We start from the raw sequence: 18,026 nt of genomic DNA, 5'->3' as shown, positions 1-18,026 counted from the left end.
GCTGTATTGCCTTTGCCATTATTAATCTCTGAAAGAAATAAGTGAATGTTCTCATATCTATTTTTAAAAATTTCTCACGCCTGTAATCCCAGTACTTTGGGAGGCTGAGGTGGGCAGATTGCCTGAGGTCAGGAGTTCGAGACCAGCCTGGCCAACGTGGTGAAACCATGTCTCTACTAAAAATACAAAAATTAGCTGGGCGTGGTGGTGCACACCTGAACTTCCAGCTACTCAGGAGGCTGAGGCAGGAGAATTGCTTGAACCCGGGAGGCAGAGGTTGCAGTGAGCCGAGATGCGCCACTGCATTCCAGCCTGGGCGACAGAGCAAGACTTAGTCTCAAAAATAAAAAAAAAATTATTCAATTATTCATTTTCCTCTCTCTCTGATATGGGTTGTGCTGTTGGTGTTATTTATCACAGCACTGGTATTTTCTGCTAAATAATTTAATATTAATAATACATCATAAGTCACCTGTAAGTGGTTTTTGGTGATGGTTTGTTTTTAATTTGTAAAGTCTTAATTAGCATCATTTACATATTTCAGATTTGCAGTCTTCTTTAATGAGGGTGTTTTCAAGGCATGTTCTTTTACTTCCTGAAGGAACGAATGACCTGAAGATCCTTCCAGGTCAAGCTGTCTGTCCTACTCCCGGGTGCCGAGGAATAGGCCATATCCGTGGTCCACGTTATTCGGGACATCACAGGTAACATTTTTCTTATTTAAGTTATTTCCTGGATGAATGGAAACATTCTGCAGATTAACAGCTACATGGAGCATCATAAATGAGTCTCATGGAGTCAGCTGCCCCTGTGACACTCCCACCTCTGTGTTGCTGAGGCCTTTCCTTGACATTTTCCTCTGCCTGCCAACTCTGCCCTTCTAGAACCTTCTTGGAATTATGAGGCATTTCCCAGACCCACTTTATGTCCCAGAGTCTCTGTTTTCTAACAATTTTCCTACCAAATGCACACTGTCATACACACCCACCACCCTGTCCTGAGATTTGCTTTCTTCTAGAGAAATTCCAGAGCCTCTTGCCTTTTCTACTCATTTTCTATGTCTTGCCTCTATTTCTTTTTATCTTTCTTATTCATTTGGAGTTAATTCTATAAAAGAATAGAAAACTAGTGTGAAGTTATGTTGCAGAATATGCCCATGTTTTAATTATTTGACCGTATCCATATGAACAGATGTTGCTTTTAAAGAAAAATAATACAAATAAATATGTAAGCCTTTGCTTCTTTGTCTATCCTCATCAATTCGTAAATAATGTATAGATAAATTATTTATATTGGTGATCTAGAAACAATATATAAATTAAGACTAAAAGAATTAATATCAAATTTGTTCAAATACACAAATATATAAACAAACATCATAGAAAAGTTTATTGTAAAGAGAAAAGAATAAGTCATATAATACATGAAGCAAGAAAAAATTTGTTTGAATAAAGGATCTAAGTGTAATACAGGAAATCCATGCTTTATCAGGCAATCCTGGAAGCTAGTGCCTAAAACATTTTTAACTGAATAAAAGGAAATGCCACTATAATAGTTATAAGCACTCCCAAATCACATACATGAATATAAATGTGATATGTGTAAATCTATTAACACTTAAAAGAAAAAAATATAGTATTCATAAAAAAAGAAAGACATGAAGACTGCTTGGTGACTTGTGAAAATCTGTGGGACTCAGATTGTGAATGTGGAGCTGGACCGGGAGGAGACGTCTTAATGCTAGCAGTGTCAAGTCTGTACGGGTCTGCAGCAACTCAATTCTTGCCTCCTCAGAGGAAAGAATTTGTCCCAGGGGCATAAGGCAGAGTGAGAGAACAAAGCAAGTTTTTGAGCAAGAGTGAAATGTTATTAAAAAGTTTTAGAGCAGCAGCAAAAGGAAGTAAAGTGCACTTGGAAGAGGGCCAGGAGGGCAACTTGAGAAAGTCAAGTGAGCCATTTAGGCCTTGCCTTGGGGGTTTTATACATTGGCATAATTCCAGGGGCTACATTTCTTCTGCCTTTGTTACTGGTGGAGGGTGTCCAGGTTCTTGGGGTCTGGCACCAAGAAATGGACAAAACACACAAACAAAGCAAGGAAAGAATGAAGCAATGAAAGCAGAGATTTATTGAAAATGAAAGTACACTCCATAGAGTGGGTGCACGCCCAAGCACAGGGGCTCAAGATCCCCATTACAGAATTTTTAGGGGGGTTAAATACCCTCTAAAGGTTTCCCGTTGGTTACTTGGTGTACACTCTATGTAGATGAAGTAGTGGGCCACAATCAGTCTGATTGGTTGCGGAAAGCAACCAATCAGAGGCTGAATTGAAGTTGCAAAGTTACACTCCTATGCAAACATCTGATTGGTTGCTGTCCACAACTGGTTGCTGTCTACAACCAATCAGAGATACTTTCAATTTTCCATCTTTCATGCAGAAAAGCAGGGGGTGGGGGGTGCAAAGGGAGTAGCCTCTGGTCCTTTTGTTACTTGAGTGTGGCAAGTTGGGGGTTTTCTTTTCGTTTAGTTCTAGGAAGTCAGCATGAATTGGCCTTAGGTTTCCTGCCTCCAGACCCTATTCCCCTGAGTCACCCTGATTCTTCCTTGGAGTGGACTGTCCACATGTGCAGTGACCTGCCAGCACTTGGGAGGGGCCATGATGTGGTTTGGCTGTATCCTCACTCAAATCTCAACTTGAATTGTATCTCCCAGAATTCCCACATGTTGTGGGAGGGACCCAGGGGGAGGTAATTGAATCATGGGGCCCAGTATTTCCCGTGCTATTCTTGTGATAGTGAATAAGTCTCACGAGATCTGATGGGTTTATCAGGGGTTTCCACTTTTGCTTCTTCCTCATTTTCCCTTGCTGCCACCATGTAAGATGGGCGTTTCATCTCCCACCATGATTCTGAGGCTTCCCCAGCCATGTGGAACTGTAAGTCCAATTAAACCACTTTTTCCTTCCCAGTCCCCTGCATGTCTTTATCAGCAGTGTGAAAACAGAATAATACAGTACAATTGGTACCATTAGAGTGGGGCACTGCTGAAAAGGTACAAGCAAATGTAGAAACAACTTTGGAACTGTGTAAAGGGCAGAGTTTGGAACAGTTTGGAGGGCTCAGAAGAAGACAGGAAAATGTGGTAAAGTTTGGAACCTCCCAGAGACTTGTCGAATGGCTTTGACAAAAATGCTGATAGTGATATGAACAATAAGGCTGAGGTGGTCTCAGATGGAGATGAGGAACTTGTTGGGAACTGGAGCAAAGGTGACTCTTGTTATGTTTTAGCAAAGAGACTGGCAGCATTTTGCCCCTGCCCTAGAGATCTGTGGAACTTTGAACTTGAGAAAGATGATCTAGGGTATCTGGTGGAAGAAATTTCTAAGTAGCAAAGCATTCAAAAGTTGACTTGGGTGCTGTTAAAAGCATTCCATTTTAAAAAGAAAACAGAGCATAAAAGTTCAGAAAATTTGCAGCCTGATGATGCAGTAGAAAAGAAAAACCCATTTTTTGAGGAGAAATTCAAGCTGGCTGCAGAAATTTGCATAAGTAGCAAGGAGCCTAATGATAATCCCCAAGACCATGGGGAAAATGTCTCCAGGCCATGTCAGAGACCTTTAGGGCACCCTCTCCCATCACAGGCCTAGAGGCCCAGGAGGAAAAAGTGGTTTTGTGGGTTGGGCCCAGGGTCCCTGAGTGTGTGCAGCCTAGATTCTTGGTACCCTGTGTCCCAGCTGCTCCAGTTGTGGCTGAAAGGGGCCAACATAAAGCTTGGGCTATGGCTTCGGAGGGTGGAAGCCCCAAGCCTTGGCAGCTTCCACCTGGTGTTGAGCCTGTGGGTGCATGGAAGTCAAGATTGAGGTTTGGGAACCTCAGCCTAAATTTAAGAAGATGTATGGAAATGCCTGGATGCCCAGGCAAAAGTTTGCTGCGGGGGTGGGGATCTCATGGAGAACCTCTGCTAGGGCAGTGTGGAAGGGAAATGTGGGATCAGAGCCCCCACACAGAGTCTCCACTGGGGCACTGCCTAGTGGAGCTGTGAGAAGAGGGCCTCTGTCCTCTAGACCCCAGAATGGTAGATCCACTGACAGCTTGTACCATGCACCTGGAAAAGCTGCAGGCACTCAACACCAGCCCATGAAAGCAGCCAGGAGGGAGGCTGTACCCTGCAAAGCCACTGGGGTGGAGCTGCCCAAGACCATAGGAACCCACCTGTTGCATCAGCATGGCTTGGATGTGAGACCTGGAGTCAAAGGAGATCATTTGAGAGCTTTAAAATTTGACTGCCCTGCTGGGTTTCAGACTTGTATGGGCCCTGTAACCCCTTTGTTTTGGCCAATTTCTCCCATTTGGAACAGCTGTATTTACCCAGTACCTGTATCCCCATTGTACCTAGGAAGTAACTAGCTTGCTTTTGATTTTACAGGCTCATAGGCAGAAGGGACTTGCTGTGTCTCAGATGAGACTTTGGACTGTAGACTTTTGGGTTAATGCTGAAATGAGTTAAGACTTTGGGGAACTGTTGGGGAGGCATGATTGGTTTTGAAATGTGAGGACCTGAGATTTGGAGGGGCCAGGGGTGGAATGATATGGTTTGGCCGTGTCCCCTCTGAAATCTCAGCTTGAATTGTATCCCTCAGAATTCCCGAGTGTTGTGGGAAGGACCCAGGGGGAAGTAATTGAATCATGGGGGCAGGTCTTTCCCATGCTATTCTTGCGATTGTGAACAAGTCTCACGATATCTGATGGGTTTATCAGGGGTTTCTGCTTTTGCTTTTTCCTCATTTTCTCTTGCTCCCACCATGTAAGAAGTGCCTTTCACCCTCTGCCATGAGTATGAGGCCTCCCCAGCCGTGTAGAACTTCAAGTCCAACTAAACCTCTTTTTCTTTCCCAGTCTAGAGTATGTCTTTATCAGCAGCATGAAAATGGACTAATACAGGCCATATGCACAGTGTGTTTACTGAAGTTGTATACATGCTCATTTGAGGCATTTTTCCCTTACCAGTTGAATGTTCCTAGAAGAAGGTCATGTACCAGTTAAACTCCGCCATTTTGCCTCTTAGTGAGCAGGCTTGGGTCCACTCACCCAACTCCTGAGATCTTATTAGGAAGCCGCTGATACCAGTTTCAGGTGTTTCCTATCTACTGGGAGGCTGCCGTTCCCTGGCACCAGCTGTGACCAATTATTATTTTAGAGAGATAGTTTAACAACCACCTGACCATCACCTGATGGTTGCTTGACATTCCTGGGGTAGGGGGCCTTTCCTGTCCTGCTCATGTCTGCCTAGCTACCTACATTTTTTTTTCACAATCTGTTCAATGTCTTGTACCTACTGTAATATTAGTGCTCTGTGAGGGGAGGAGGAAACCAGGAAAAAGGAAAGATGAGGGAGGGAAGGGGAGAGGAGGGGAGAAGCCCATGATTAGGAGGGTGCCCTGTATTAGCGAGGACTCTGCTGGAGTTGATGGAGCCACTTCCTAGGAGTATATAGCTATGGAGATCATCTTCCTCAGGCCTTCTGTTTGTGTGTGGGGGGAATGTGTGTGTGTGTGTGTGTGTGTGTGTGTGTGTGAGATCTACAGCTGTAACACCCACTACGGTACTCGTTAGTCACCTGCCTCTGTGTTCCTCACACACACTTGGCCATATTTCACATGCTCAGCAGCCCTTGTGACTGGTGGCTACTGTATTGGACAGCAAAGATATGGAACAGTTCCATCATCCCTGAGAGTTCTGTCAGACAGCCCAGAGAGCCTGGCACACTGTGCCCTCTCATTGTAGTATTTTGAGCGACAGGTACTTCTGTGAAGTGACTGGCCATCTTAATGCCCCCTTCAGAACTTCAATCATTATCCTCAAAGTTCGTCACACCATGGTATTGCAATTTGTCTGTCCCTCAGAGCTCTCTGGTGATACCCCTCCTGTGGAGCTGGTGCTAAAATAACACTGACCAATCTCGGACTGCTCTTGAAGGTAGCGGGAGCATCTCACACAAGCCTCTCCTTCCACTTCAGCAAAGCCGGCTTGCCTCCTGCGCCGGGCGTGTGTGTTTCTGACTGACCTCTCCCTACTGGATTCTGAGAAGGCTGTGGACACAGACACAATGAGCATGCTGCACTTTGTTCCAGCAGCTTCTCTGAACTTTCTCTCATCTGACATAATGTAAATGGGGTCTAAGTGATGTTCTTCTTTGTATTATCTAATTATCAAGAGAATATTTGACTTAAGTTTATCTACTAAGTAGCCTTTAAAGGTTGGCCTCAGAATTTCTGAATGAATGAGAAGAATATAAAAATAAAGAAGGGTTTAAAGAAAAGCATTATATGAAGCTTAGAGAAAAAAATGAAATACTGAAGGTGTGATAGTGAGAAGAATGGGGCATTTTTAGGGAGACAGCAGGCCTGAGAGGTGATCCTGTCTCCAGGCCTCACACATGCGCAGGGCTGCTGTGGTGATGAATTCTATCAGCTCTTCTCCAGTTCCAGACTTCATTATTATAGAGCACTCAAGTAAGAGCAAGGTCTCCAAAAGCTTCATGATTCCAGGGTCTCAGAAATGAAAATAAAAAGCAATGAGTACCTGCAGCTAGCATCTATCTAGAATGGAGAAGACAAAAATTAGAGAACTGGATGTTTCTTGACCTTGCGTTTTATAAAGGGGAGTTATAAAGCATGTAAACCATCAGGTAAATACATTTTAACTTACCTGTGAAAGGAAATGCAAACAAATTTTATTATATTAAACACTATTTTATCTTAATACAAGGAATTAAAAATTCCTTGTATTCAAGGAATGAGGATAAATCCTTGATGGAGTTACTGTTGGCTGAAAGGGTGTCATTGGAGAGTGTGGATCATGAGTAATGTAGGTTAGCTCTAGGAAATGCTGGGTATGTCTCTCTTGTTTTAATCATATAATCATTGTTTTTTACCCAGTTAATTTACAAATGTAACTATGTGTACAACTTAAGAATTTACTAAAATTTTCTTGCAATTAACTGTAAAAAATTGATACCATTCATAATCCCTGCATTTTTCTTACATTTTTACTGTTATCATAGTCTAAATTTTCTATAGCTCTAAAAGATTAAAAGTGTTGTTCTTCAGTACTAACCTTGGATAGCATCTTTTGAGAATATTATATCCATGCACTTGCACACACACACATGCAAGCCTGCTAGAAAATTTCCATAAAACATCTGAGGTTATCATTATATATTTTGTTCTTTTATGTCAGAGATGGTGAGCAAGATAAAATTTTTAAATCTTTGCCATATTCTCCCAGATTCCTAGATGTACTATTAATATGATCATCATTTCTAGCTTGAGTTTCCTAATGAATTTAAATGAGTAAAACTTGTGTATTCCAAAATAAAAGGTTTTTTCCTCTTGTCATAGATATGTACCTTTACCAGAGAGGCATCATTTTACAAGACACTTCTTGCAGTCTCAAGTCCAGAAGATTCTTAGGCAAATATTCTTATATTTAAGAAAAAGAAGAAGAAAAGAAAAAAACAAAACAAAAGACCAAGCCCCTCTGGTTTGGCTAGGACCAGTATAAAACAACTTAGTTGACTTCTGCTTCCAAACCCTGGGGAAAGCGTGAAAATGTAGTGCTCCACTTTAAGAAGGTGGCAATTTCAGCTGCTTTTCTAGAAAATGCTCCCAGGCAGTGGAGTGCTTGCAAGTAGAATGTTGTTTTTACCATTTCAAATCAGAATTTCTGATTCTGATATTGAAGCCTTGGTGTTTTGAAAGGAAGTAAACAGTATTCTTAAAATAAGTTGTCAGCATCTTATTTTGTACAGCTGAGAAGGAGAACGATGACATCAAAATATTGCTAAGGACATTTGAAAATAATACCTCACTTTAGTAGATGAGGTGGACCCTGGGTGTCCTTTTTAGATGGATGTCAGACAAGTTTATTTTAGTTTTTATTAAAATAAGGGGTTAGCAATAATACTCAAACTTGTATGGAATTCTTGTAGAATATGGATAAATTATTATTTGAAATAAATTGCATCAGTTCTTATCTGTATGAAAATAGGACTTTTGGCACACAATTATCACACAATTTACATTTTATTTGCATGAATTTACATAGGGAATAAAGTGAAGTAGGTGTATTTGTTAACATAGGAATATTTAGAGATGACAATATTGGGACTACAAGATATAAATTTACTTTTGAGCCAAGGTCCAGGATTAGATATGAAATTTTTTTTTCCAAATGAGTAGAACACAGACTCCAGAAGACTTGATCTACCTCTGTGTCATAAAATATGCACAGGCAATTTATTGAAGAACCAATAATTATATTATTTACGTTGAGAGCCAGATATTGTTACAATGTGAAGGCCTCTTGCCCCAGAACTCCTGTGTGGGACACAGGGCACAGCATACATGACTGAAGTGTCAAACCTGAAACAATACAAATAGAAGAGGAGCATTTGCTGCTCAGAAGTTGGGGGGGCGGGTATCGGATAAATCTAAGACATTTTTGGGTGCTCTTAGTGGAAACTTATAGGACAACTCACCCTCTATTCAGGATTTACCTGGAATTGTTCTGTCAGCCCAAAAATAATGATGGAAATTATTTTAGATGTTTTCTTCTTTTCACATCTGTTCCCCTTTGTGAGTGAATGTGTGTGTGTGGTGGCTGGGGGGTGTCAGTCTCACTAGTCAGGTTCAAGGCCTGGAACTCACCTGAATTGGACATCCAGACTGACTGCTCATTCTGTAGTATGAGGCAAATTGCCCCACTATTCCTAACTTCATTTCTTCATCTGTAAATGAGAGCTCTTTACACTACAAAAGATTCAATTTTATGATGAGATTCAAACAAACATAGTCTTTATTCACTAAAGAGTATAATATCATGTTTTGGAAAGTATAATGGCAGACAATATAAGGAGAAATAAAATAATATAAGGAGACTTTAATTCACCCATTTCAGAGAGTGATGGAGTAAACAGGCAAAACAGACATAAGAATATACAAAATCTGAATAACATGATTTAAGAAAAGGAAGAAGAGTGACTAAAGATATACAACAAGTTGAAAACAGAATAAATCTGCCCAAAAGCACTTTTCAAAACTCTACTGTTAGGCCACACACAACTCGGTAAATTCTCAAAACAAAATATCAGATCTATTCTTTGATCAAAATGCAATATGAAATAAGAAATTGTTGAGAAAAAATCCAGTCACCTAGAACAAATGCAAAAACATTTATAACTATCACTTAAGCAATCATGGGATCAGAGGAGAACCCACACCTGAATCTCAGAAAATCTAGACTTAGTATAATGAGAACACTGAAGAGATAAACTTTTGGGATATCATAATACATATGTTCAGAGAGAAATCTATACCTTACTCAGTAAGAAATAATGAAAGTGAACTAATTCAACTTTCAACTCAAAAAGTTATACAGATTTTTAAAAATGATTACAAAAGGGAAGAAATATCAAACTGAATGATGAAATGGGTGAATTGGAACACACACACACACACACACACACACACACACAGAATTCCAGTAAATTGTTAAGAGTATCCATGCATTAATATTTTGAAACAAAATAATAATACTACAACAATAAAACAATAGGTACATGTATAGCTGTTAAACTGTTTTGGATGGCCCATGCATTATTCTGAGACTTAAGACACCCCTCCTGGAAGGAACTAGAGGTGCAGCTCTTGGAATTCTTGTTCGGTTGCTCTGACTTTACATGTAATCGTTTATTTTGCATCATCGACCTTCCTTTTAATTGAGGCCTGTGGGAACCCCTTTGGGCCCCTGATCTCTTAGGCATGTATCTCTTGTTATGCTTGGAAGTAGCCTTCCCATTCAAGGAAAACATTTCCTCAGCCATCCTCCTGCCTGTTGGGTTGGCTTTGACTGAACACCCTCTGGTTGTATCACAATGTGACCTAAAAATACAAACTTCTCCATCTGGCTTTTGACTCAGCTACAGCCAGACACATCACGGGGTCCATTAATCCCCCTCTCACCCCAAACATAGCCCTCTGCCCTTCCTCCATCTGAACTGCTTTCTCTCCAGAACTGCTGCTCAGCTGCCTTCCAGGTCTTTCCTCCATCTTGGAATTCCCTTTATCTCCCTTTCCTTGGAGCTTCTATTCCTGGTTTGGAGAGTTTTTTTCACCAATTTATGTTCTTCATTTCCTGACTTTTTGGGATAGAGTTTGTGGGAGGGAGTTACTTTTCTAACTAAAATAGCTTGTGTGTCTCTTCAGCCATGGGTACAATTCCAGTTGGAAGTCCTTTTCCTTCAGAATATTGAAGGCATCATTTCATGTTATGTTTACTGTTTCGTTGTTGAGGAGTCTGCTTTCGTTCAGATTTAAATCCACCCGTGGGATTGTTCCTCTTCCCACACTCCATCATGTCACTCCCCTCCCCTCTGCAAGAACTGCACCTCCCTGGGCATTTTTAGAGCTTTTTTATTTATCCCTGGTGACTTGAAATTGGCCTTTTGTCCATTCGTTGTTTCAATCTGGAGACTCACTTCTTTTGTTTCTGGGAGGTGTTCTCATTTTGTTTCTCAATAATACTCTGTTTTCTATTTGCTCTGTTTGCTTTCCTCAACTGATGCTCAGAATTTTTCACTCCTTGTTTTTTATTCTCTTTTATGAAATATCTCCTCAAGTTTGTCTTCTAATCCTTCAGTCGAAGTTTTTGATTGTACTGTGTTTTTTTTTTTCGGTTTCTGAGAACACATTCTTATTCTCTGATTTGTTTTTATTGTATCCTGTTCTTGTTGGATAGATTGTGTGGCTTTTCTTACCTCTCTGATAATGTTTGGAGTTGTTTTTTCTGCTCCCTGCATTGACCCTTTTTTTTCCCCAAATATTTTTGTTTTGATTCTTGTTTGGTTAGGTTGGTTGGCTTCCTCCCATTATACTAAAGGCATTTCTCAAATTCTGGTAGTCTTTGTTTTGTTCACTTTTTAGAGTGAGGCACCAAAAAAAGCTGGCGTGAGGCTTTGTGTGCACTGCTGGAGCCCATCAATGGTGAACTTCTGGGAGGGGTGGCTGGCGGGGCCCAGGCACACTGCAGAGGAGCCTCCCCTCCGCCACTGTCAGGAGATCTTGTCCTTTGAGTAAGAAAGTTACTTCCAAAAAAGAAGATGGTTCCAAACTTTTCCTGGTGTGTTTTTATAGCATCCTCTATCTGCAGACTCTTGGCTCTCAGCTTATCTGTTTTCTATCTTCAAAAATGTGTTCACTTTTCTCATCTGCCAGCATCGTGCTTTGTCTTTTATTCATTTATTGCTATTTTAGTAGGGAGAGAAAGGATTTATTCACAAGGACAAAGGATGAATTCAATTTTCCAATCTGCTGTGTATTCTCTAACTTATTCTTAAAAATTCGTTTACCTACCAAATAATAATTCAGCTAATAGTTTATGGTTTTATTTCTTATTCTCTCTAGTTGTTCTAAGTCATCACAATAACACGTTCGTCATGTAGAACTGGGGTGTCCAAATTTTTGGCTTCCCTGGGCCACTCTGGAAGAAGAAGCATTGTCTTGGACCACACACTAAATATACTACCACTAACGATAGCTGATGAGCTAAAAAAAAAATGTGCTTACATTTATCTGATTCCTTTGTCACTTGGTCTGCCATTTTCCTTGACATCATGTTACCACACAGTGAAATTGAACTGGGTGGAAATTTAAAAATAAACTTGCAGATGTATTTTTACTTTAATAAGCAAAAGGAAAAAGAGTATCTGATTTTAAAGAACCTTTTAATTCTCAAAATGACGTGATTAATTACCCAATTTAGTAAAAGCATTGATAATGTAACAAAAGATCAGTCATGGGTCTTTAAATCAGTTCTATCCATTACTATAAAATTCTTCAAGGTTAATGTATACGTCTGATTTTACTGAACTGGGAAATAATTATGTGAGAATTCAATGATTTTTTTCTAAATTCTTTAAGAAAAAATTGCACAAGAAATGCTTAATTTTGTAGCAACTATGGCACTGATTTCCAAAGGTACTATATTATTTGATATATTCTAAGGATTTTATTAAATGCAACATTCTAAATTACATAAATTGCCAAGGTTGTAGGAACTGTATCCTTATGAGGAAAGCAGATATGGCTTTGGTTTATTTCTGTGTGAGAAGAGCAGTACATTGATTAAGGAGAAGCTGAAATGATGAAATCTGGTAATTTTAAGTCAAATTGAGAACCAAAATCAGAGTAAGATATAAACAAAGAAAATTCATTCTCTTTAAAAAGTTAGAAATATTGCAATTATACGTTATTTTAAAATGATACCATTTTATTACAAGATTAGTCTGTGGTCAATACTGAAAATTTAGGCAATATAAAGAAGCATTTAAAAATAAATAAAAACCACTCATAATCCCATAATCCAAGTACTAAGTTATATGCCCTTAATCTGTGTCTTTTTTGTTTTTTTCCACATATATACATATACAGTTTTTCATGGGTAGAATCAGGCAGAATATACAGATTTTTTTGTCATTTGTCCTTCAATAAAATATAAAATAGTTTCCCATGTTGTTAAAAATTCCCGAGTTACACTGATCACATATTTGGTCCATAAATGATTGGTCTACATATTATCTGATCCATAAATTTTAAGACTGTCGTGTCTTTGGTCTGGATTCTATGTTAGTTAGAAATGACTCTTAGTCTTATGTTTTCCCTTGACTTCTTCTTTGTCTCGTATTAATAGTGCCAAACAAAATTCATGTGTGTGCATGTGGATGTTCACAAATTATTTGTCTGTTCTATTATTTTTAGCCTTTCATGGCATTTTATTTAGGTATGCTTTTTATGAAAAGCTTATATAACTGTCTTAAAAAGAAAGCCAGGCACAGTGGCTCACATGTGTAATTCCAACACTTTGGGAGGCCGAGGCAGGAGGATTGCTTGAGCCCAGCAGTTCGAGACCAGCCTGGACAACATAGTAAGACCTCATCTCTACAAAAAATACATGACATTAGTGGGGTGTGGTGGTGTGTGCCTATAGTCCTAGCTACTCAGCAGGCTGAGGTGGGAGGATCGCCTGAGCCCAGGAGGTCGACGCTGCAGTGAGCCAGGATCATGCCACTACACTCCAGCCTGGGTGACAGAATGAGAACCTGTCTCCAAAAGAACAAAACAAAACAAAAATTATTTAATTAACAAAAATATTTTTTTAAAAAGAAAGAAAATCCCATCCAAGAGCCTTTTCCTATTGATAAGAGAGTTTAACCTATTTGCAGTTATTGTTAAAATTATAACATAAATTGTACATATGCCAATTTGCTTTATGCCTTAAATATTTTGTTTCTTCTTTTGTGTTCTTGCTGCTAGTGGTAGGACAAAGGAGGGGACCTTCCTTTCCCCTCCCTCCCCTCCCCTCCCCCCCTCACCTCCCCTCCCTTCCTTCCTTCCTTCCTTCCTTCCTTCCTTCCTTCCTTCCTTCCTTCCTTCCTTTCTTCCTTCCTTCCGCATTTTGTTTGTTAATAACTTCTAGTTTAGGAGTAAGAGCATCTGTCCACCCAAATGTTTTTTATTATTCTATTGGTTATTCTAATGTTTTTTTTCAGATGCATTTCTAAACCTACATTTACTTACTTATCAAAGTCATTAGAGAACATTAATCTTTGGCTTTCTTTTGGGAAAGAGGCAATGCTAAATATTTATCTTTTCTTTTCCTAATTCAGTATATCTATTGTGTTAATTAGATTTGAGAATACATACCTTACGCTTTTTTTCCTTCCATTTTTAAAGCAATAGAGATCAACTCGTGGAAAGAAAAAAAAGAACACAAACAAATTTTGCAATCATATTTAAAACTACCATGCACCTTTACTGATTCCAGTGGTAATCTCTCATCCTTTCCAGCCTCAATTTCCTCCTTATTTCTTTACTTAATTTCCTTTATTCCTTGTTCCAGCACACTTCAAGAGTTGTTTTGATTTCTCTAGGTGCCTGCATATTACATTTAAAATCTTTGCATATTAGAAAATGCATTTCACCCTTGAAAGCAATTTGATGGGAGATAGGTGGTTAAGCCCAGACCTTTTTCTTTCAGAGCTCTCTCTGTCCTGTTGCTTGCTGTAATCTTCTAGTTTTTACCATGATAACAAAGTCTCCTGCTACCATGTATTGATAGTATACTGCATGTATTGGTGTGTACACTGTATATATAGTTTAATATCCCCCTATATATGTCTCTATATAGTTTTTTTCATTAAATTTACCTCTAATACTGTTTTCTCAGTTTGAGACTAATGTCCTCCTTTGTACAAGACCATTTTTTCCTCCGAATATTTTTTCAAGTTCTATTTCTATTCCAGATACATTCTCTCTAGAATTTCTATTAAATGACATTGGAACCTCTACATCTATCCCTCGTGACTCTCATCTTTTCTCTCATCATTTTCCATTCTTCGTCCTGTCCCTCTGAGTACTAGGAAAATCACTTGAATTAATGTTCTAAATTGCTAATTTCATCTCTCATCCCTCCACTGAGATGTTTTCATGTGGTGACTGCCTTATGCCTCCCGGGCAGCTTTCCTGGCCTCTGTTCTTACTATCTCCATCACCATTTACCAGCCTGATGTGGGCCTTCCTTACACCTGGAATGATGGAAGGCATGGCAGCTACAAAGTCATCACCCCAAGGAGTTCACACACTCGTTGATCCTAACACACAAACATCACTGGAATGGAAACTGTCATTTCTTCACTTATTTTTTCAAAGTACAAACAGTTTCAAGTGGGTCTAGCTCTTAACTAAAAGTAATTTAAGAATAACCATTGTAATGCCAGGTAATTGGACAAAGGACTAATTCACATAATCTCTAGGCCTTGGTTTCTTTTTTTTTTTGAGACGGAGTCTCGCTCTGTTGCCCAAGCTGGAGTGCAGTGGCGCAATCTTGGCTCACTGCAAGCTCTGCCTCCTGGGTTCACGTCATTCTCCTGCCTCAGCCTCTCCAAGTAGCTGGGACTACAGGCACCCGCCACCACGCCCAGCTAATTTTTTTGTATTTTTAGTAGAGACGGGGTTTCACTGTGGTCTCGATCTCCTGACCTCGTGATCTGCCTGCCTCGGCCTCCCAAAGTGCTGGGATTACAAGCGTGAGCCACCGCATCTGGCCGGCCTTTGTTTCTTTATCTGCAAAACAAGATTATTGGATTAGGTGATTTCTTACTTCGTTTTTAGTTAAAATATCTGTGATATTCATATTAGTCTGTTCTCACACTGCTAATAAAGACATACCAAAGACTGGATAATTTATAAAGAAAAAGAGGTTTAATGGACTCACAGTTTCACATGCCTGGGGAGGCCTCACAATCATGGTGGAAGGCGAAGGAGTAGCAAAGGCAAGTCTTACATGGTGGCTGGCAAGAGAGCCTGTGCAGGGGAACAGCCCTGTATAAAACCATCAGATCTCATGAGGATTATTCGCTATCACGAGAACAGCACAGCAAGGACCTGCCCCCATTATTCAATTACCTCCCACCGGGTTCCTCCCATGATACGTGGGGATTGTGGGAGCTACAATTCAAGATTAGATTGGGTGGGGAAATAGCCATACCATATCAATATTGTTTATTCTAAGAGATACATCACAACATAATTCTCTAAGATCAACAGCATACTGCCTGGACATGACTTTTTCCAGTTGCAAGAAACTTATTCTATGTGTATTTCACTGTTTAATAAAATGTAAATATCATGAGTCCAGGATCTATATTCCAAATGTAAGGCCGATAATTGCAAAACTATTGCTAGCAGCAGGAACTGGGTTAGAATAACCCCCTTTCCTAAAGATGCCTCAAGAATCAAGATTAATGACCCTTCCCTTATCTACTAGGCACAGGAAAAAAGAAAATATAGTCTTTTAATTAACATGCTGTGATTTCCTGGAATTACTCAAATTGTTGAAGATTTATCCTAGTTAATCTGAATGCATGGAAAACTCTGTAATGTGAATTAAAATGGATTATTTTTTCTGAGAAATAACATTCCTAAGTTTAGGAAGTTTGTCACTTTCTATAGTTTCTTCCTTATATATAAGTTAGATTTAAAAATATAATTCTCATGGAGATTCTGTTTTCTTAAATTTTTGGATAAACACCATTATTTAAAGATAATGGCTATAATTCAAAGAGATAATACAGCTTTGGCCAATCTTCCTTTTACGAATGAGGATAAGGTTGTGTATTAGTCCATTTTCATGCTGCTGATAAAGACATACCCAAGACTGCGAAATTTACAAAAGAAAGAGGGTTTAATTGGACTTACAGTTCCACATGGCTGGGGAGGCCTCACAATCATGGTGGAAGGCAAGGAAGAGCAAGTCATGTCTTACATGGATGGTGGCAGGCAAAAAGAGAGCTTGTGCAGGGAAACTCCCTCTTATATTACCATCAGATCTCATGAGACTTATTCACTGTCATGAGAACAGCATGGCAAAGCCCTGCTCCCATGATTCAGTTACCTCCAACTGGGTCCCTCCCACAACACGTGGGAATTCAAGATGAGATTTGGGTGGGGACACAACCAAATCATATCAAGTTGATAGTACAACTTATTTTTGGAAGTTACTTGTAGTGCAGACAATTGGGTGGGTGAAATTTGATTCAAAGTTTGAATGTTGATGTTTTTTCCTTTGGAAAGTGTCTGTTGTACAAGTTAATAATAACAATCATAATAATATGTTATATTTGTGTATCATTTAACCACTAACAGAATGTTTTCACATATATTATTTAATACACAGAGCAGCCCTATGATGTAAGTTTTATTATTTCTATTTTATGAATTTAAAAAGTGAGCCTTGGACAGATAGTGTCTTCCCATCACTGCACAACTCATAAGTGGTAGAGCTGATTTTAAATTAAATGTCTTCTAACTACTCATCTGATACTCTTTCTCCTATTCCCAGATGTATATGCAGAACTGGAGTGGTAGTTTAAATTATGCTTCTCACTTGTAGATTAGGAAGATTTTAGATCAGAAAGGGAAATTGGTCCTAAATGACACACAAACCTACTACATCTGGATAATCAGTTGTTAAGGAGACTGTTAAGAACAGTTTTCTCGCTTGAGACAAGGCCAAGACAAAATGATCCTCAGAATTCTTTTCAAACCATGAACTTTTGATTCCCAACTCCAGAATACACACGTGCACAGACACACACACACACGCACACACACACACACGGGGAAACAATGGTAGTTTTATTTAAAAAATGAAGAGAATGTACTTGAATGTCTGCTTCCCCTTTGGTGTGTAGGGCTGTGAAAGTGCTCCTTGTAAGACATGAAATATCAATAAGAAACTTGCAAATCAGCAATCTGGAATAAAAGTTTTAGTTATGAAAATATTAAGCTGGGTATGATTATTTTAATTATTCCTTTGTCTCATTCTCATTTTGATGATATGATAATTATAGCATCATATTCCAATTTTGTTGTTATAATTCAGTGCCTGCATATGTCAGATTTAATATTCATTTGCCTGTCTTTATGTGGGGCCCGATGGAAGAGGTGCATCGCCTATTTATAAGACCTAGTTGTTATTATTGAATTTTCTTAATTTCTTCTTGATAGCAGTGGCTGAGGTGGAGGGTGATTTAGGATTGCGTTAGAAATGCCAGGGCAGTAATCCAAAGTAAATAATGTGGTGCTGTGCGTCTGTAAATGATCATGCTGCTTACTAAAATAGATACAGTGGCATTGACCTCAGTTATAATAGTACATGCTGCAGAAAGTTCAAGAATGAATGGACAACAGATAATTTTTTGTGTAATTAATGGAGACTTGACCTTGGGGCTTTTTTATAGAATGTTGTAAACATCAATTATCTAGTAGATGCCAAAAATAACTTCAAGAAATATGGCAATCCTATTCCTAGTCATATGTCCAAGAAGTATGTGCATCAGCTCACTAAAAGACATGTACCAGAATGTTTGTAGCAGCACTATTTATAATAGCTCCTACCTGAATCTACCCAAGC

At 39.2% G+C, this 18,026-nt stretch overlaps 1 protein-coding gene across 3 annotated transcripts in view; it reads left to right on the top strand.

The window, feature by feature from the left end:
* Positions 1 to 18,026, top strand: part of L3MBTL4 (L3MBTL histone methyl-lysine binding protein 4) — a 481,074-nt gene that overhangs the window by 293,161 nt on the left and 169,887 nt on the right. For all 3 annotated transcript variants that reach the window (XM_030810728.1, XM_012506197.2, XM_030810729.1), the window contains exon 14: positions 602 to 704. In XM_030810728.1, coding sequence (XP_030666588.1) covers positions 602 to 704 — 103 coding nt within the window. The remainder of the gene's footprint in view (positions 1 to 601; positions 705 to 18,026) is intronic.

Source organism: Nomascus leucogenys, chromosome 4, assembly GCF_006542625.1.
Source record: "Nomascus leucogenys isolate Asia chromosome 4, Asia_NLE_v1, whole genome shotgun sequence".
NCBI lineage: Eukaryota > Metazoa > Chordata > Mammalia > Primates > Hylobatidae > Nomascus > Nomascus leucogenys.
The sequence above is the reverse complement of the archived record's forward strand: the minus strand, read 5'-3'. Positions and strand labels throughout refer to the sequence as shown.